Here is a 19,935-nt window from a genome sequence, read left to right on the forward strand (position 1 = left end):
TTTCAGCTGAAAAGACCAAGGCTCAGAGAAGCTAAGGGACTTTGTTCGCCTGGTGCCTAACTAGCAGCAACACCTGACCACAGCAGCCTGCAGTGTGAGGCTCTTAGGCGTTTATTGCTACAGTGGCAAATGCCATTCCACTTCTGTCCCAGCTTTGGTCCCTTTCCACCCCCATGGTTTCTTTTCTCTGAGTGCCAAGTCCAGACTCTCACCTATCACTACACTGCTATACCCATCGCTGCCAGCAGACTATTCCCACCACCTGGCCAGACTGCCTGCTTCCCCTGCTCCCATTAAAGCTGCTACAACTGGATTCCTTGGCTCTTCTGGCAAACCGAAGACACTACCGGGAGCTGCCCTGGTCTGAGCAGCAGGTAATTCTCCCCATTTAATTTCAGAACTCCCTCCCTCAATATAGTCTACCTTCTTTACCCATCCTTCAGCCCTATTTGGTCAGCTTCTCCCTAGTATGCTTTATTGATTGATTGAGACAGAGTCTCACTCTGTTGCTCAGGCTGGAGTGCAGTGGCATGATCAGAGTTCGCTGTAGCCTCAAACTCCTGAGCTAAGGCAATCTTTCTGCCTCAGCCTCATGGAATAGCTAGGACTACAGGTGGTTACCACCATGCCTGGCTAATTTAAAAAAAAATTTTTTTTAAGATGGAGTCTTGCTCTGTTGCCCAGTCTGGGGTGCAGTGGCGCGATCTCGGCTCACTGCACCCTCTGTCTCCTGGTTCAAGTGATTCTCCTGCCTCAGCCTCCCGTGTAGCTAGGACTACAGATGCCCGCCACCGTGCCTGGCTAATTTTTTGTGTGTGTGTGTGGAGATGGGGGTTTCACCATATTGGTCAGGCTGGTCTCGAACTACTGACCTTGTGATCTGCCTGCCTCGGTCTCCCAAAGTGCTGGCATTCCAGGTGTGAGCCACCACGCCCAGCCAATTTTTAAAATTTTTGTGGAGACACTATGTTAAGGTACTATGCTATCCAGATTGGTCTTGAATTCCTGGCCTCAAGCAATCCTCCTGCCTTGGCCTCCCAAAGTGCTGGGATTACAGACCTGAGTCACTGCACCCAGCCCCCTAGTATCCCTTATAATTTGACTTGCTATTCTTTTTCTTTCTCCTTCCCTTTTCTTTCATTTCTTTCTCACTCTCCGAGAGAAGAGTGAGCATCTGGGAAAGTCAGAGGCTGCTGCGTCCTACAAAGTGAAGAGGCAGGACTGGGTCCAAGGCAGTCCTGCCTCTCTACTCTAGGGAGTATCCTTGGACAGTGTCTCTTCTGGGAAGTGGCTCCTCTTTCTTTCTCTTGTAGGCACAGTTTCTCTGGAAGAAGATGCAAGTACCCACCAACCTGACCCTCAGGAATCTACAGTGAGTAACTTGTGTTGAGCAGTGCGCTAAATTCGACCAACATTTTTTTGAGTGCTTACTATGTGCCAGGCACCGTGTGATATGGAATGGGGGATATAGGGATGAATGGTGCATAGTCCCTGCCTCATGTATGTTCTCCTAGCTCCTCCCTTTGGCCTCCTGTCCTTCCACAGTGCCATGCTTATCCTGACTAGAGCCAAAGGACTCAGAAAACCTGGATTCAGGTTCCAGTCCTGTCACCTACTTGTGCCCTTGGGCAAGTCATTTAACCTCCCTGTGTCAGTTTTCCCTTCTTTAAATGAGAATTACAATGGCACCAGCCTCATAGGTAGTTATCGTGAAGATTAAATGAGGTAAGTCATGTGAGATATGTAACACAGTGCCTGGTCCATTGTAAACTCCCAGTAGGCATTTGCTACTATTAGTTTACTTCAGGGTGACTTCAGAGGCACCGTCCAAGCAAGAATAAATAGGAATAAGAAGGTATCACTTTACTTACACCCACAGTAAAAGAACAATGGGCTTCAGAATCTTTTTTTTTTTTTTTTTTTTCCCAAGACAGAGTCTTGCTCTGTTGCCCAGGCTGGAGTGCAGTGGTGTGATTTCGGCTTACTGCAACCTCTGCCTCCCAGGTTCAAGCGATTCTTCTGTCTCAGCCTCTGGGGTAGCTGGGATTACAGGTGTGTGCCACCATGCCCAGCTAATTTTTGTATTTTTAGTAGAGATGGGGTTTTACCATTTTGGCCAGGCTGGTCTCAAACTCCTGACCTCATGTGATCCACCCACCTTGGCCTCCCAAGGGCTTCAGAATCTAAGACATGGCTCTAGTTTCAGTTTACCACATTTCTAGTAGAATGATGTTGGGAATGTCACCTGACCTCTGTAAATCCTTATTTTCTTCTCTGATAAACAGCAGTGATGTTATGGGGAGCTGATGAGAATATCTATGTAAAAAATTTCTCAAACCATAAATTGCCATGAATGAACATCTGTACTTGTGTTGAGAGTACTGATATCAAGGAGCAAACAGGCTGTTGTATGTGTTGAATGAGCATCTCCCGACTCTCACACCCACAGAGCTCTGGGCACCCTGGCAGGGGGCATGTCCTGTGAGTTTCTACAGCAGATCAACTCCATGGTAGACTTCCTTGAAGTGGTGCACATGATCTATCAGCTGCCCACTAGAGTTCGAGGGAGCCTGGTGAGAGGGGGTGCCTGGACATTAGTGGGAGCAGGGAGGCTGAGACCCTAGGTATAGAAGCTAGCTCCTATGTTCTGCTCTGGCCTCACCCTGCTTCCCTACAGAGGGCCTGTATCTGGGCAGAGCTACAGCGGAGGATGGCAATGCCAGAACCAGAATGGACAACTCTAGGGCCAGAACTGAATGGGCTGGATAGCAAGCTACTCCTGGACTTACCGTAAGTACTGCAGCTAGAAATATTGGCCCCTCAGAAAGCTCAATCTGGGGTGAAGATCTGCCCTTAGGGAATGCCCTAGAGGAGGCGGTTTTTCTGTCTGGTAGTTCCCTGACATCATTTATAGCCCACAGCAGAGGATTTTATTCAAAGCTGCTGTATGTGTTGACTGGTTCCCAGAATATACTCCAGCATGGGGCAGCAGAGGGTGACAACACTGTATTGAGGCCTGCCGAGTAATCTTACAATAACCTAGTCCACATTAATTGAGATTGAGATAGTGTCTGAAGTGAGGGAGGCAATGCTCCAGTGCTGCCCCAGAGGATTATAGTTTGCTCAGGGCACTGTGTTCTTAGTGCGTTCAGAGGAGTAGATCGAGAAAAAATGTATGAAAAATGTGATAAATGCCTTCAAATACCTGAGGGGCTATCAAGTAGAAATTAGATTGTCATATTTACGAGTGGCCCCATTGGGCAAGACTAAGAGTCGTTAATGGAGATCAGATTTTTACATAGTATAAGAAAAACTAAGGTAGTGAGTTCGTGGTCCTTGGAGCTGTTTGAGCCTAGGTCAGATGGCCCCATGGTAGGAATGTTGTAGAGCACGTTCATATATAGGTTGTGGGAAGAAAAGGCTATAGGAACCCAAGGCTTCTCCCTACCCATAGAGAAGTTTATTAGTATCTTACTCGTATGCTGCTTTTCTCGTTTTACCCCTACCACCACCCCATTGCCATCTGCACTGTAAGTCAGAATAAGAAAATGCTGGTATTACAGTCTTGCTGGGGAATATGGAGATGAAATGGAGTAAAAGTAGTTGACTTCATTCTTACTTTTGTTTTGTTTTGTTTTTTTGAGACAGAGTTTTGCTCTGTCACCAAGGCTGGAGTGCAGTGACGTCATCTCGGCTCACTGCAACCTCCATCTTCCAGGTTCAAGCAATTCTCCTGCCTCAGTCTCCGAGTAGCTGGGACTATAGGTGTGCACCACCATGCCAGGCTAATTTTTGTATTTTTTGTAGGGATGAGCTTTCACCATGTTGGCCAGGCTGGTCTTGAACTCCTGACTTCAAGTGATCTGCCTACCTCAGCTTCCCAGCCTTCTTACATTTTTATCGGCGTTTCCACATATTTTAGCTCTTGTATAACTTAGCCCAGTTCCAGAACTGGCAATCCTAGGTAGGGTACAGGTTATCACCTCTGATTTCTGGGCAAAAGGGATTTATTTATTTATTTATTTATTTATTTATTTATTTATTTATGTTTTTGAGACAGAGTCTTGCTCTGTCACCCAGGGTACAGGTTATCACCTCTGATTTCTGGGCAAAAGGGATTTATTTATTTATTTATTTATTTATTTATTTATTTATGTTTTTGAGACAGAGTCTTGCTCTGTCACTCAGGCTTGAGTGCAATGGTGCCTTCTCAGCTCACTGCAATCTCCACCTCCCGGGTTCAAGCAATTCTCCTGCCTCAGCCTCCTGAGTAGCTGGGATTACAGGTGTGTGCCACCACACCCGGCTAATTTTTGCATTTTTAGTAGATACGGGATTTCACCATGTTGGTCAGGCTGGTCTCGAACTCCTGACCTTGTGATCTGCCTGCCTTGGCCTCCCAAAGTGCTGGGATTACAGGCTTGAGCCACCACGTCCAGCCTGTTTTTACTTTTTTTAATGCCATTCAAATCTGTTTAAATATATGGGTTCTGTGAGATAATTTAAAATTCCAAGGTTATAGATGAGGTGAAAGGTCCTGGACAATGCATCAAAAAACTTGAGTTCCTCATTTGTGAAAGAGGGATAAAAGAAACACCTATTTTGTCCAGGCGCAGTGGCTCACACCTATAATCCCAGCATTTTGGGAGGCCAAGGTGGGTGGATCACTGAGATCAGGGGTTCAAGACCAGACTGGCCAACATGGCAAAATGCCTCTCTCTACTAAAAATACAAAAGTTAGCTGGGCGTGGTGGCGCGTGCCTGTAATTCCAGCTATTCGGGAGGCTGAGGCATGAGAATTGCTTGAACCTGGGAGGTGGATGTTGCAGTGAGCTGAGATCCCAGCACCACTGTGCTCTGGCCTGGGTGATGAAGTGAGGCCAGGTCTTGTAGGATCAAATGAGATAACACCTGAAAGAACTTTGTAAATTGTGTAGCACATACAAACAAGATAGGACCTCTTCACAAGTAGAGGAAGGGTGGCCCTGTGGAAAAAAACGGGAATTGGGAGTGAGAAACCTCAACATTTGAGCTCTGTGAACCTCAGTTTTTTAATCTATAAAATGGGGAAATGTTAATGGTAGTTAATATTTGGAGCTTTTGAGTCCATTAGATCAGGTAGGATTGTTTTTTGTTTTTTTTTAGGAAGACTAGAAATATGTCAGTCCCTTTTTCTCTCCCGTTCAAGCTTGATGGTGGGAATTGGCCCTGGAGCTGTTTACTATCAGTTCCTGTCCAGCTTCACTAAGTTTGGCCTGGGGTCACATCTTACCTGGGGACTGTGGGGTTCTGTGGTCCCTTCTCGAATTGGCCCAGTTCCAACTGAATGCTGTTGTTGTCAAATTGCTATAATAGAATCCAGTTGATGGACAGACTATCCAATGAATCCATTATGTTGGTGGTGGAGCTGGTGCAAAGAGCTCCAGAGCAGCTGCTGGCACTGACCCCACTCCACCAGGAAGCCCTGGCAGAGAGGGCACTACAAAACCTGGTAAGAGTCCACCCTATGAGACTCAGATTTGCTGCCCTGGGCAATTCTTGCTCCTCAGACAATGCTCTCTGACTGTCTCCCAATACTCTACTTCTTGCTTTCCTGCTGCTGAACAGGTTCCTGTCTTCAAGGCCTGGCCCCCGTTTTCCCTCTGGGTTCCGTTCCTTGATAATATGCTTCATGCTAATTGTCCAAACCTCTTGGAGTCCAAGAAATCTCTTGCAGTCCACCTCTCAGACTTTCTGCCTGCTCCTGTGTGGGCTCATTGCTTAAGAAAGTGAACGAAGGTAGTAAGCATCATAGGGTGCTGAGTTGGGAGCAGGAGAGAAGGTCAAGGGACTTGGTATCTTGATCAAGGTTTCTGGTACTCTGAGTCAGAAGTGCATTGTCCAAGTTCTGATGCTCTTCTCCAGGCTCCAAAGGAGACTCCACTCTCAGGGGAAGTGCTGGAGACTTTAGGCCCTTTGGTTGGATTCCTGGGGATAGAGAGCACACGACAGATCCCCCTACAGATCCTGCTGTCCCATCTCAGTCAGCTGCAAGGTTTCTGCCTAGGAGAGACATTTGCCACAGAGCTGGGATGGCTGCTATTGCAGGAGTCTGTTCTTGGGTATGGACCTTCGAGAACTTCAGATTCTAACTCATTCTGTACCCAATCCCTCAACCACCATCATCAGTGGCAGCCTGTTCTATATTCTTAAGGTCCCTTGGAGCCCTGTGTCCCAAATCCTAGCATGTCCTCTTTTCCCCTTCCTTTTCCTCACAGTTCCCTCAGCTCCCCAGCCCCCGATTTTCTTCCTGTCCCCAGGAAACCAGAGTTGTGGAGCCAGGATGAAGTAGAGCAAGCTGGACGCCTAGTGTTCACTCTGTCTACTGAGGCAATTTCCTTGATCCCCAGGGTGAGATGAAGGAAGAAGGGAAGGGAGTAAATGCAGAGGGGGAACGGGTGAGCTGGTTATGGGACCCATGGCCAAAGAGGGCAAAGGATATGAAGCCTAGATCTAGGGGGAGGCTGCTTAAACAGAGACCGGACTTTGAATTACAGCTACAGCAGCAGGCCCTGATCTGTCCAGATCTCCTACTCTCCTTCTACCTTCTCATGCAGGGAGGCCTTTGGGTCCAGAGACCCTGAGCTGCTTCTAGGAAAAGCAGCAGAGCTGGGAGCAGACAGAGTTGGACAGGGTTGTGTAGGGGGCCACAGCTGGCTGCCAAGAAAGCAGCAGCCCTGGTGTAGCAGGGGTCGTGCGACCAGCTGCTGAGGATCTTCCAGGTGAAACTACCCAAATACTCACATGTCCAGCAGGATGTACAGGGGAGTATCAAATGCCTGGGTTCTGTATGCTTCTTTCTCTGGGACTGGCTTTCTAACTATAAAGAAGAGGCTTAGAGGGATGATCTCTAAGTCTCTTCTAGTTCTATATAATTCTATAGTTTTGGGAGTTTGTAAACTATTAAGTTTCTTTTAGCCTAGACCTTGCTTTCCTGCTCTCTTGTCTCTTTAAACAGCTGATCTCAGCTCTAGCTCGGCTAAGTGTGTGGGAGCTCCCTGGGGAGATCCTGGGCCAGCTGAGAGACATTAAGTGCAGGCTCAAGAACTGGGTTCAAATTCAGCTCAAGCATTAAATCCCCTGGACCAACATCCTCAGTCTTCATCTATGTGCAGGACCCTGCATCTCCAATCACTTCTTGTTCTATTATCTTCTAAGCCCTATACATCTTACCTTGTAATAATCCTTCGGTCCCTACTTCCCACAGTGCTCCATCCTCCAAAGGTTGGAAGAGTCATTCCATCTACAGATATCTCTGGGCATATTTTATTACCATACTGACCTCCTGACCCTGTCTTCCCCCTTCAGAACCTGTGCCAAATTGTGCAGATGTACGGTAGGACATTCCCTAGCAGCCTGGTCTGCAAACCCAGACTGCAGAGATGGAGCTCCTGGGACTTTGAGGACTGCCCGACACTATTTGCAGGGGACCCAGGACTTGGCCCTGAGGAACTGCGGGCAGCCATGGGCAAAGCAAAACAGGTTAGTGATGGAGAGTCAACTGGGGTTGGCCATGAAGAAGCCTGCGTGATGGTGATACAAAAGAGAATGTATAGAGCTGGGATGAGAGGTGGGGAAGAGTGAGGATAAAAAAAAAGAATCTTAGAAGATTTGGGTCACAAGTAGGAGGTGAGTGGGGATAAATATTGAGGAAAGAGAGCTAGTATAATGAATAGAGGGACTAAAGCAGTGATTACCAAATTTTAATGTGTATCGGAATCATCAAGGGAATGATTTTTCTTTATTCTTTTTTCTTCTCTTAAAAAATAATGGCATGTTTCCGCCAGGGAAGCCGGTACCGCAATCCCGCGCCCCCGGCGCTGAGGTGGGCGGATAATGATTCAGGAGACTGACCGCGATGCCCATCACGGTGAAACCCCATCTCCACTCTGCTAAAAAAATTACAAAAAAAGTTAGCCAGACGTGGTGGCGGCGCAACCTGCAGCCCCAGCTACTTGGGAGGCTGAGGCAGAGAATGGGGTGAACCCGGGAGGTGGAGCCGGCAGGAGGGTAAGGTCAAGAAAAAGTAATTCCATCCTGGTGTGTGATAGAGCCAGACTCCACCCTGAAAAAATAAAATAAAAATAAATAAATAAAACAAAATAATAATAATAATAATGGCATGCTTCATGAATTTGCATGTTATCCTTGCATAGGCGCTGTGCTAATCTTTGTATCATTCCAATGTTTTTATGTGTATGTACTGCTGAACTGAGCACAGGAAAAATGCCAGTGCCGATCACCATGCTAGAGTGACTTAATAAAACCTTTAGAGGCTGGACGCAGTGATTCACGCCTGTAATCTCAGCACTTTGGGAGGCTGAGGCAGATGGGATTGCTTGAACCCAGGGGTTTGAGACCAGACTGGGCAACATGGTGAAACCCTGTCTCCACTAAAAATAGAAAAAAAATTAGCTGGGTGTGGTGGCGCATGCCTGTAATCTCAGCTCCTCGGGAGGCTGGGGTAGGAGAATCCTCTGAGCCCAGGAGGTGGAGGGTGCAATGAGCCAAAATCGCACCACTGTACTCCAGCCTGTAAGCCAAACAAGACTTGTCTCATAAATAAAAAAATAAGCCTCTGGGGGAAGGGAGTCCAGACATCTACATCTGCTTTTTGAGACAGAGTCTCACTTGTCACTCCAGCACGCAGGCTGAGTGCAGTGGTGCGGATCTTGGCTCATCAAACTCCTACATCCTGGCCTGCTGATCCTCCCTGCCTCAGCCCTCCTCAAGTGGCTGACTACAGGTGCACGCCCCACAATACCTGGCTAATCCTGTACTTTTGGTAGAGAGATGGGTTTTGCTATGTTGCCCAGGATGGTCTTGAACTCCTGGACTCAAGCAACTCTCCCACCTCAGCCTCCCAAAGTGCTGGGATTACAGCTGTGAGCCACTGCGCTGGGCCCTGCATCTGTGTTTTTAATAAGTTTCTGTGTCTGATGCACATAAAAGTGTAGAACTCATGACTAGGAGTTAGTCTGCTCTTCTTTCCACTGACTGTAATGTCTTTCAAAAACACGTTAGAGGAACTGTAAGGCACTGTCCCATTTGGATATGGGAGGAAATCCAAAGAAGCAGTGACTTGCCTAGAGTTATACAGCTTGGCAGCAGAGGCAGTACACTTTAAAACCCAGCATCTCTGACTCCCAACTGACTGCTTCCACTCACATTGTTCCTCCTTTCTCCTAGAAGGTGGGGTCCCCCGGGATTTCTTTGGCCCTGAGCAGATCCTGCAGCTCGTCGGCTCTTAATAGGGCTAGGAGATCGGGAACTACAGGAGCTGATTCCTAGTGGGATCGTGGCTGAGCACCCCAAGCAGATAGATGCATGTGGTGCCCACCAGTACCCTTTCCTCCTCCCTACCACTTCCCAAAACACTCCATCCCACAGACCTAAGTTCTGTAGATCATCTTAAAGCCTGTATGAATTTTTTCCTGTGACCCTACTCTGGTTATTCTTTCTATCTCTTGGTTGATAATTCTACTAGCACCCTCTAGACTCTGATTTATTCACCTGAGGCCCTGGAACACATAATACTGTCTCCTACCTCTTTCCTGGAGAGGCCTTCTTTCTATCCTTTCTTTCTGAGTCCCTCAGCCTTCCCCTTGACTTTAGGGTCTCATAGTAACAGAGTGTAACTTGTAACACCTATCACTTCCTGTCTATCTATTCTCCATAATCTCTTTCTCTTCCTCTGCTCTCTAACCCCACCCGCCCAGGTTCCCAGCTCTCACGGCAGATGGTCGGCATGCAGCCACCTGATCCCCCATTCATCTGACAGCTTGGTTGAGTACGCCTGTGGATCATGCCAGAGGAGCTCTGCACGCTGGGAGCTTCTAGGGCCACGGTGAAGGGGCCAGGGTGGGTGGGTGCTGAGGCAAGGTGGACTTACTGGGCAAGAAGGATCATGAGAAGGTCTGGTCCCATGGAGGAAGGGAACTCATCTGAAGCCATCTCTTCCTTTGTTTCATGACCACAGCCCTCGCTGAAGCTGAATTTTCTTCCCTTCCTTCCCACTGTTCTACAGCCAAGCAGCTCTCTCTTCCCAAGGGCACCTGCATCTCCAGTGCCTGAAGAACAACTGAGGTTCTGGCCCACCTCCTGTACTGCCTGGGTGGCTTTGGCCCAATCAGTAACTGGGGCCTGAGATCTTCATCGAAATTGGCACCATAGCAGGTGGGGAGCTGGGCTACTGCTGAGGCAAGCTGGTTTGGTTTCTATACCATGGGTGGACTGGACAAGACTGCTCCTGCAATTCTTAAGTGGGGACTGAAAAGCTTGGGCCAAGGGCTAGGGGAGACATACTGGGAAGGTCTATGGTAGGCACTTTGGGGAGAAGTTAGGAGAAGGTCTATCTGTTTGAAGAGAAGGAAGGTGAGTCTACGTTTGGATGCCACGGATCCCTGTCCTGCCCCCTGTCTGCATGCATCCTGAGGGCCTTACCTTTGCCATTTCTGTCATCCCTCCTCCTAAATTTGCTGGGTAAGTATTAATGGACTGGGTGACCACAGAGAAGCCAGGGCCCAACTTTGGCATGCACTGATTCCTACCCCCTGCCCCCAGGTGTGTGGTGGCTTAGTCCTACCTGAACTATCTAGTCTCTCACCAGTGCTCAGGCTGTGGCTGCTCACTCCTGAGCAAATGGCCTTCTGAGTCCTGAGCAGCCACTCCAGCAGTTGCATGGGCCCAGCATGAGGGCAAGGAGAGAGCCTGGAACAGCAAGGTGAGTCCCCAGCTGCACAGCTTGAGCCTCCATTCCTGACCCTCAATCAAACCCTCATCTGGTGCTGTCTGGCTCTTAGAGTGCACCCAGGGAGATCCTGAGGAAGGAGTCTACAGGCAGTGAGCTAATTTCCAAGTATCAATGTTCCGGAGCAGAGTTGTGGGATATGACTCTAATTCCCTGTCTATTATAGGTCGAAGTATGCCTGGGGCCTCCTAGGACTGGTCACCACCTCCTGGTCCCTGGCATTGACTATTATCAGCTTCCTTGGCCACCTGCTCTGAGCCTGTCTCAAGCAGGTAGAAGGAGATTGTGGGGAGAGAAATCTGGTCATAAATGGACAAAGTGCAAACAGAAGTGCATCCTGATTATTTTCAGAAGCTGATGAGGAATATGGGTAACAGCATTAAGTTTCTACCCACTCTGAGAATCATCAGTGTTCCCAGGATGCCATATCTGGAGTCTCTTTCCATCATAAATAATCCCACTGCCTCTTTTCATTTCCTGAAGCCTGTTCCCCTCCTCACCCCACCATTAGAAATAACATAGACAGCTGCAGCATAGCAAGGAGTCTTTACTAGGATGGAGGCAGGGGATGCGGGGGCAGGTCCAGAGCAAGTAGAAAGGGCCATCATTAGAATGAGCAGAACTCCTGGGAATCTTGAGTCATCAGTTGGTGGTGGGGAGTTAATGCTTGGTGTGGATGACAGGTGTGGGGATGCGGATATCCTGGCCTCTCTCCAGACGCCGTTCACAATCAATCAAATAGTTTACTCCATCGATGACCAGCTGCACAAGCTCCACCTGAAGGACACTAATCTTTGATCTCTGCTTCCTATAATCTGAGCTTTTCTTTGGCACTGACTGACTTGCCTGCTCATTTCCAGTTGCCTCCCCACTCGACCTGAATTTCATTTCAGATTATGTTACATCCCGGAGGCTCACTCACTGCCATATTTCAGCCCCCACAGAGCTATAGCTCTCCTCACCCTAATCCCTTAGGATCTCACCTCTGATTTGCCTAGTCGGTCCAAATTAGAAATATCAAAGACACCGCCTGTGGCAGCAGTGTCCACTCCTCCAGTACCACGCTTTTGGAGTCTTAGGTTCTCCAGGATCTTTGGGAAGCGGCTATCCTAGAGAGGAGATAGGGATTGGGAGCACGGTCGATAGAGGCAGAGACTAGTCCTACCTGAAAGAGCCCTGAACCTGCTCAGAGCTCTGTTTCCTGACTTTTTTTTTTTTTTTTTTTCCCAGACAGGATCTTTCTCTGTCACCCAGGCTGGATGGCTCACAGGTCACTGAAGCCTCAACTTTCTAGGCTTAAGTGATCCTCTCACCTCAGCCTCCATTACAGCCAGTTAACTTTTGCATTTGTAGTAGAGATGGGGTTTCGCCAGGTTGTCCAGGTTGGTCTTGAACTCCTGGGCTCAGGTAATCGGCCCGCCTTGGCCTCCCGAGTGCTGGGATTACAGGCATGAGCCGCTGTGCCTGGCCTGTCCCCTGACCCTTTAGCTACAACATGTTTGGCTCCTTTCCAAAGGGTCCACTCCCTCCCCATCCACAACCCACCCTTCCTTACTCACACCCCTCTGTAACCCCACAACTCCTTTACTTTGCTTAGCAGGGGCAGTTTGATGTGCACTCCTGCCCGAAGTCCAGTGCCCAGGTTAGATGGACAGGTCAAGATGTATCCCAAACGCTCATTCCACATGAACTCCCAGCCACGTTCTTGGATAAGTCTCTCCACCTGAGTCCACAAAGGTTTTGTTAATGAAAAATCAGGGATATTTCATTAACCCTGGACCCTCCCTTAGCTAGACACACAAGAACACTAGAAATATGTCTAGAACAGAAACTTGGCTGTGAATGGATGACACTGGTCTTTTTTAATGAAAATGGCTTGTTATTGTTTTCATGCATGCATGATGCAAAATTATGATGTGCATAATAATGAGATTGTGAAAAAATATGTGGAAGAAGAAAACTCAAAGGAGTGGTGTATTAGGGATGATCTAGGGAAATGAACAGAGGTGGTAAACTGAACTGAGAGAGGACTGATTATTCAATGAGTTCTGCATGCATCAATTATCTTTGCTTTGCTAATGAGCCTAGAGCTTGGAAGGGTCCTTTCAGACAGAAGATGAAGGTGTAAGCTTTGCCAGGAAGAGGTAAGATAACGTTCTGTTAGCTGTGAACGGAGCACCTGTGTCAATGCAGAGAAAGATGAAAACAGAGCAGAAAAGCCAGATTCATAGGAATAGGGGCAGGGGAAGGTGTTTTGCTTCAATTAACCATGTAGTCATGAAGATGACTATTGGAGTTGAAGAGACAAGGGATCTACCAGAGTGACGGTCACAAAGACCACTACCCAACGTGAGTAAAAGGATCCTGTTTATAGTTCAGACAGAACCATGGCATAGGGCATATCTTACATGCTGAACATGGGGGAAACCCTTCCATCTAGAATAATAATGCAGCTAACACTTTAACACTTATTAAGCACTTACTTTGGACCAAGTACTTTACCTGTATTTCATTTAATCCCCACAACAACCTAAAATGTAGAAAATCTCATTATCCCAATTTTACAGACGAGGAAACTGAGGCATATAATTTAAAGGTACTTCCCAACCCACTCATAGTCAGAATATGTTATCTATTACTTGCCTAAAATAGTAGAAACTTCTCAGAATCTAAAAGAGGAGCCCTTTTTCTTTGCAAACCTAAAATAGAACTGTATGTTTGAGAACATACAGTAAGATTGAATTGAGTTTATGGGGATTTCTAATGTAGACTTGAATATGGAGACCCAATCTATGTAGGATTGATGATTCAGTTCAACCTCTCATATAGAGCCACATATTCTAGAACTCGAACCATTTGATCCTCCTCCTTCCCCAGTCTCCCTCCCAACTCTCAACTTAAAGCCTCGACCTGATACTCTAACAAGAATGATAGAACCCAGAGTCAAGGCCTACATTGGCTCAGACCTGGATGGTTATATTAAAGTCGTGAACAAAGCAACCTCTCCCTCCAACATCAGTCTAAGCTCAAATGTTTTCCTTATCTGCACACCTCACCATTCCACTGCATACATCCCAGGCACTGACCTGACATCTCAGTTATTCCTTTCTTGCATTATCTGGCAACTGCCTTATTCACTTCCTAAGGTTCCTGACACTCTTTCTTTTCCTAATCTTAGGGTGACCACATGTCCTGGTTTTCCCAGTATGGTCCCAGCTGGTTTATACCTTTATTCCTAGAGTGAGTCCTAGATAGTCCTTTTTACTATCAGACATGTCCTGGGTGGGTTGATAAATTACATAATTATTTATGCTACTCTTTGGTTTTCCTTATGTCCTCCCACCTAGTTCCCCTACACAATCTTTTCCAACCTCTTTGAGGCCTCGGCAGAATCTTTCAAACACTCTCTTCATGTTGCCACCCTTCTCCATGGAGATGACCCGTGTATGATCCTCCTCATTCACCCAGATCAGGAAGCTCTTCTCATTGTTGTGCCTGAGGGCAGGAGAGGGACAGTGTTCAAGAGGCAAGGCAAGAATTGGGAGAGATAGAGGGGGAAAAAAAGCATTTATGAGGGCATGAAGACAAAAGAGGTAAGGAGCAGCCTCATACCAAATTCCACGAGCATCTGGCCAGTCTCGAGCCATTCCTGCTGCAGTCAGCAATGGGGACACAGGCTTATCAAACAGAAAGTGGTCCTGGGAAGAGTAACGGGACTTGGGTTAAGAATCTTCATGGTGGCCCCTGGGCCTCTCAGAGCCCATGTCTCATCTGGCCCAGCCTTCCCTCTGGCTCTTTTTTCCATCTACTCCCACCAACCAGCGCCCTCTTAAGACCCTCACATCAATCAGCTGCTGCTGTTCAGCCTCTGTCATCTCACTGAGCCTATAGTAACGTCCAGCCAGATCACCCTTCAGGCCACTCAGTGCATCCACCACAACACGTTCCACCTCCCGTCGCTCTGCTCGAGTGCAAGCTGGAGGCAGACTGAGTCCTCGGATGCTTCGGCCAGTTCTGACTCTAGAGGACAATACATACCTCTCATCAAAGTAGCCAGAACGGATCTGGGAGATAAGGGAAATGAATATAAGTCACAGAAACACGGTGGGAACTGAGGGCCCCTGGGAAAGGAGAGATCTTCCTTAGGCATTAGAGGACTCTTTGTGCATTCTACTTGCGTGCATTGGAAGGAGAGGCCTGTTGGGAAAGCACTCCAATTGAAGGGGGCATTGCAGACCCTTCCCCAAACCGCCCACCTCGGGCCATAGTCATTCTTATCTATCCTTTCATCTCCATATATGCTGCCCCTTAAGATATGATTCTTTCCTTACATTAAGATTAAAAGCTCAGTAGTGTAATGAGCATGATTCAGGATATCAGGTGAAGGGGTTAGAGATACAGAGTGTTGTACACAGGCAATGCAAATCAGAAGTGGGATATTTGAACTCACTTTACTGGCATCCAGATCCGTGGTGTGCTTCATTGTCCGGGGGTCATATCCATTGTGTCGCTCTTGGATCACAGGGTCAAACAGGTCAGCAAATACCTAAGGGGAGTTAAGAGGGAGAGATGGTTAAGGAGAGGGGATCCCTCCCCAGACTTCAACTGTGCATTGATTTCACTGGGTCAGAACACTTAAGAATGGGGGGGCTCAGAGTCTTGGGGGAAAGTGAGAGGTCTTTAGGGGGAAGGAGCTGGGATGACTGGGAAGATGAGTTGGATCATCAGGGAGACTCTGGGGACCCCCTACCTCATAGGTCTCCTCATCTCCAGCCACCATGCCCACAGTCTTGATGAAGGGGTGGCCAGGGTTGTCCACGCCAGTCTGGATACACTGATCTAACGTCCAACCAGTGGGTGTGGTCTTGTCGCAGAGCCGTGCATAGACTGCTGGGGTCAGGTGACTGGCCATGCAGTTGTTGTGCTTTCGGAGGTCTGGGTACTCAGCGCTGGGGAGGGGGTACCCAGTGACCATGGAGGGAGGGCACAGACCCTAGACCTAGTGCAGTTACCTGGGAGCTGTCCAGTTGGCCATGTCTGGCTTTGCTCCGTGGGAGGAGGGGGAATTAGAAAGAGTCTAAACCTTGGTAATCTCTTTAGGGACTTTCAGAGTCTATGCTTTTCTAGTAGTTCTAGTTGCCTCTGGCTGGCCAACTCAGTTTCTCCAGATCTGCTCAGTTCTTTCCTCCCATGACACAACACGAGGGATGGAGGAGGGGAAAAGCCTTAAGGACAGGAATTAAGGAAATGAGAGAAGGAGATGGAGGGAAGCGAAAAGGATAGTTCCCGGCTTTACAATTAGGGATTTGGGCAGCGAGTGCAGCTGGAACTCGCAGGGCCAGAGGTGGTTTGGCTGGTCCCCAGAAATGTTCTTGCTTTATGGTTTTGGCCCCCACCCCCACCCCGCTGAGGTCTGCAGACTGTACAGCCCTCCAGCTCCAGGGCCTTCGTGATTATAGCCCTTTTCTGTTGCCCGGATTCTCATTTCTACCCGCACCTTCAATCACCACCTGCCCCTGCCTCCTCCCGCGCCTCAGGCACTGTTACCTCGGGGGATACAGCCTCCGTCGTTCACTGGCCGCTCGTACAGGTTCCGGTCGCAGCAGAAACCCAGCGGCTAGAGACCCCGCTCCGGCCAAAGCCAGGAGCCTGATTCCCGGGCGGGCGGACAGCAGACGGGAGAAGGGACTAGCCATGGCTTGAGGTCTGGCTACGGGATCCTGGAGTAGGCGCTGGCGCAAGATAGGATCCGGAACAGGGAGGGAGGATGCAACCGGATAGACTGAGGGCCGGAGCTAGGTCCGAGGCTGCAGCCGAAATGGGGGTCGGATTGGAGGCTGGAGCCGGAATGGGAGCCGGTGCCAACCAGACTGCAGGAGAGGCGCAATGAGCTAGTGGTAGGCTGGCGGAGGAGGGGGAGGCCCCAGCCACAGTCTCCAGGGGTGGGGCTCCCCGAGGCCCCGCCTTCCCCCCTGCCACCGCGCTAGGTGCGCGGGGGCAGGGGTGGGCAGCACCCGCCAGGTAATTAGCGGGACCTGAGACTCGCGCGTCTAAAGCCGGGGATGTAGCCCCCACCCGCCCCCGGGATGTGGCGGCCCAGATTTCAGCACCAAGTGGAGGACAGCACCCGCGTGGACTAGCTAAACCCCAACACCCTTCCCCCAAACCCCTCGGTTTTAACCGAAACCCGATCCATCTACCCTGTAGATGTGGAAGGGTGACATTGCCCAACCTATGCTCTGCTTTCGGCCTGCCCCAGCCACCTCTCCCTTCTCCCGGGGGCAGCCGCGGGGAAACCGCGGAATAAACACAGATACCAGAGGAGGATATGGAGAAAGCACAGGGTTAGAGGCAGGCACTGGGAAAGACACCCATTGGCTCAAGGTCACCTTTTCCTTAGAACCAGGAAGAGGAGCAAGGTGCTTCCTTGCCACCTCTGTGCACTCCTTACAAGGCTGAGAAAGGAGTCCCTGGCAGGAACCAGGGAAATATTAATTCTTATGCCATCTGTGCTGTGTCCTCCACCTCCACTCTGCACCCAAGTCTGAAGCCCTGTTATTTCCTGCCTCTACTTCTCATGATCCCCCACTTTTTGTTTTCCTTTTGTCTCTCCCACTTTCCTCCCTGCCCCCTACCTCGCCTTTGATCTTTTACTTCTCTGTCTCTTTTCCAGGCTCAGACGTGTTTGCTGCTCACAGGATGCCCTCTGCGTTTCCTCGGCAAGCTTGCTCACCTGTTGGTGGTGCTGGGTGTGGGGCCGGGATTGGGCAGGGAATGGTTAGTTTCCTCTTCCTCCTCTCCCTTGGCTTCTCTCTCCGTAGTTCCTAGTTCCTGGGCTGGAGGACAACGTAAAGTCAGGTGGTGAAGGGTGTGGTGAGATGACTGGGTGTGGGACTGGGACAGGCAGGCACAGGTCTCCAGACACCACATGTGTTTCCTTTCTTGGCTCCCTAATGCTGTTTAATCCAGAGGCAAGTGGTGTACCAGGGCATGAGGTCGTCAGGGCATCTCTGCCTTCCTCGTGATCCCCTCTTCTGCCCTCTCTCCTCATAAAACTCATATTCAGACTTGAGAGGGCTTTGTTTCCTAGCTCCAGGTATGACTTGACCTTGTCCTGGTAGCAAGGAGAATGAATGCTAGAGTTGAAATAGAGATGAGGGGCTTCAGCGTAGAGGGTCAGTTAAGGTGGAGTAGCACTGTGGCATTAGTCCCTTACCTCTGCTATCCTGTTGTACCCGCAAGACAGTAAGATACTCAGAAATCTTAAGAGAGAGTATTTGGGAAAGAGAATTCCCTTTACATCAAGAACTCCCCCATACTACTCTCATTCCCTTCATTCCCCTTAGGCCTTCCTTGTGTTCTTTTTTTCCACCTTCTTCATTTGTGGGTATTCTTAGAAGTGTCCACCTCTCCTTTGGGTCCATTCCTTCTTCTCCTGGTAAGACATCAATTGTTAGAGAACAGAGTTATGTAGCTGCAGTGTGGAAAATGTTACCTGTGTTGTGGGGTCTCTTTACCTAGGTTAAAAAGTAGCCATGAGTAAATAAATATAACTTCTTAGAATAGCATGTGTTTATCCAGATTAATAGGGAGATAATCTTCCAGAGCCATAGGGTAGCTATTTGATTGAGAGGGTGGTTACTAAGATTAAGGAATAGGGAGTGGGAAGAGATAATTACAGAAGGAGAAATAAGACAGCCAGAGGAGTAGAGAAATTACCCAAGTTTAGAGAGTAGCTTCCCAAATGTGAACAATAATTCCACTGAGAAAACACATGTACTTGTGCACTTTTCTTTCTTTCTTTTTTTTTTTTTTGAGACAGTATCCTGCTCTGTCACCCAGGATGGAGTGCAGTGGCGTGATGTCTGCTCACTGCAATCTCTGCCTCCCAGGTTCACGCCATTCTCCTGCCTCAGCCTCCCAAGTAGCTGGGACTACAGTCACCCGCCACCACGTCCGGCTAATTTTTTTTTTTTTTTTGTATTTTTAGTAGAGACGGGGTTTCACTGTGTTAGCAGGATGGTTTCAATCTCCTGACCTCATGATAGGCCTGCCTCAGCCTCCCAAAGTGCAGGGATTACAGGCGTAAGCCACCACGCCCAGCCACTTGTGCACTTTTCTTATCCCTCATGTGCCTTTGACAGGCACATCATATATTAATGCTCATTTAAAAAGTTATTTTACAGCATATGGAAGTAATCAATATATGGTATTGATATATGGTATTTTATTTATTTAATAAGAATTATTGTAAATAGTATTTAATATTTTTAAAGCACTTTACAATTACAAGGAACTTTTATATGTATTATTTCATTGAGTTGAATTGGATTGTTCCAATGATTACTAGGGACAGAGTCTACATTTTCAGGGGGACAGTAACGGAAGTTAACTACCTGGAAGATGCTGTAATAGCTAGTTTGAAGGGCTAGAGTGGTGGAGGGGGTATGAGCCTGAGCATGAACTAGTGAGGCATCTATTCCTCTTAGAATAATCTATTGCAGCCCTTAGAATCATTTCTATGTCCATTCAGGAGGCCTTGTGGGGTCAGTACAATGTGGCACGACTGGAAAAGTGGCAAGACCTCTAATGTTGCAGAGAAGAAAGAGGGAACAACTGTCTTGACCAGGGAAACCCAAGTGAAGATGTAAAGATAATAAGAACAATAACATATACAATACAAAATGCTTCCATATTATCAGTACCCTTTAAGTGAGGTGTTTTGTTGTTGTTGTTTATTGAGACAGGGTCTCGCTCTGTCACCCAGGTTGGAATGTAGTGAGGTGATCTTTGCTCACTGCAAACTCCATCTCCCAGGCTCAAGTGATCCTCCTGCCTCAGCCTCATAAGTAGCTGTGACCACAGGCATAGGCCACAACACCTGGCTAGCTTTTGTATTTCTTGTAGAGACAGAGTTTCATCATGTTGCCCAGGCTGGTCTTGAACTCCTTGCACTCCAGCAATCTGCCGCCTCGGCCTTCCAACGTGCTGGCATTATAGGCATGAGTCACCACAACAGGCCTTAATTAGTTTTGTTGTTGTTGTTGTTGTTGTTTGAGACGGAGTCTGGCTTTCTTGCCAGGCTGAGGTGCACTGGCGCTATTTCGGCTCACTGCAATCTCCACCTCTGGGTTTAAATAATTCTC

At 48.3% G+C, this 19,935-nt stretch overlaps 1 protein-coding gene and 2 pseudogenes across 6 annotated transcripts; 1 reads left to right on the plus strand and 2 right to left on the minus strand.

Moving 5' to 3' along the window:
* Nucleotides 1–192: 192 nt before the first annotated feature.
* LOC116272545 lies at nucleotides 193–10,113 on the plus strand (annotated as a pseudogene).
* On the minus strand, nucleotides 8,151–8,243 carry LOC116272546 (annotated as a pseudogene).
* Nucleotides 10,114–11,316: 1,203 nt separating the features above from the next.
* CKMT1B (creatine kinase, mitochondrial 1B) lies at nucleotides 11,317–17,610 on the minus strand. 6 transcript variants are annotated; one of them, XM_031661281.1, is made up of 10 exons: nucleotides 17,523–17,610; nucleotides 16,337–16,659; nucleotides 15,540–15,738; nucleotides 15,240–15,335; nucleotides 14,632–14,853; nucleotides 14,402–14,487; nucleotides 14,161–14,284; nucleotides 12,378–12,512; nucleotides 11,773–11,898; nucleotides 11,317–11,566 (listed from the first exon to the last, which is right to left on the minus strand). In XM_031661281.1, the coding sequence occupies exons 2-10, from the start codon at nucleotides 16,483–16,485 to the stop codon at nucleotides 11,450–11,452; spliced, it is 1,254 nt and encodes a 417-aa protein (XP_031517141.1). In that variant the 5' UTR covers nucleotides 16,486–16,659; nucleotides 17,523–17,610; the 3' UTR covers nucleotides 11,317–11,449. The 6 variants fall into 6 exon arrangements, with proteins under 6 accessions (XP_031517141.1, XP_031517142.1, XP_031517140.1 ...); XM_031661282.1 differs by lacking the exon at nucleotides 17,523–17,610 and adding an exon at nucleotides 17,425–17,442 and having other exon boundaries at nucleotides 16,337–16,596; XM_031661280.1 differs by lacking the exon at nucleotides 17,523–17,610 and adding an exon at nucleotides 17,425–17,440.
* Nucleotides 17,611–19,935: the final 2,325 nt, after the last annotated feature.

The sequence above is a fragment of the Papio anubis genome, unplaced genomic scaffold, assembly GCF_008728515.1.
Source record: "Papio anubis isolate 15944 unplaced genomic scaffold, Panubis1.0 scaffold1241, whole genome shotgun sequence".
Classification (NCBI taxonomy): domain Eukaryota; kingdom Metazoa; phylum Chordata; class Mammalia; order Primates; family Cercopithecidae; genus Papio; species Papio anubis.

Coding starts and splice junctions, on each gene's coding strand:
- CKMT1B (XM_031661281.1), bottom strand. CDS start 16,485: ATGGCTAGTCCCTTCTCCCGTCTGCTGTCCGCCCGCCCGGGAATCAGG. Junction 15,739..16,336: donor CGGAGGCTGTATCCCCCGAG/GTAACAGTGCCT, acceptor CCCCCTCCCCAG/CGCTGAGTACCCAGACCTCC. Junction 11,899..12,377: donor AACTGCCCCTGCTAAGCAAA/GTAAAGGAGTTG, acceptor TCTCCTCTCTAG/GATAGCCGCTTCCCAAAGAT.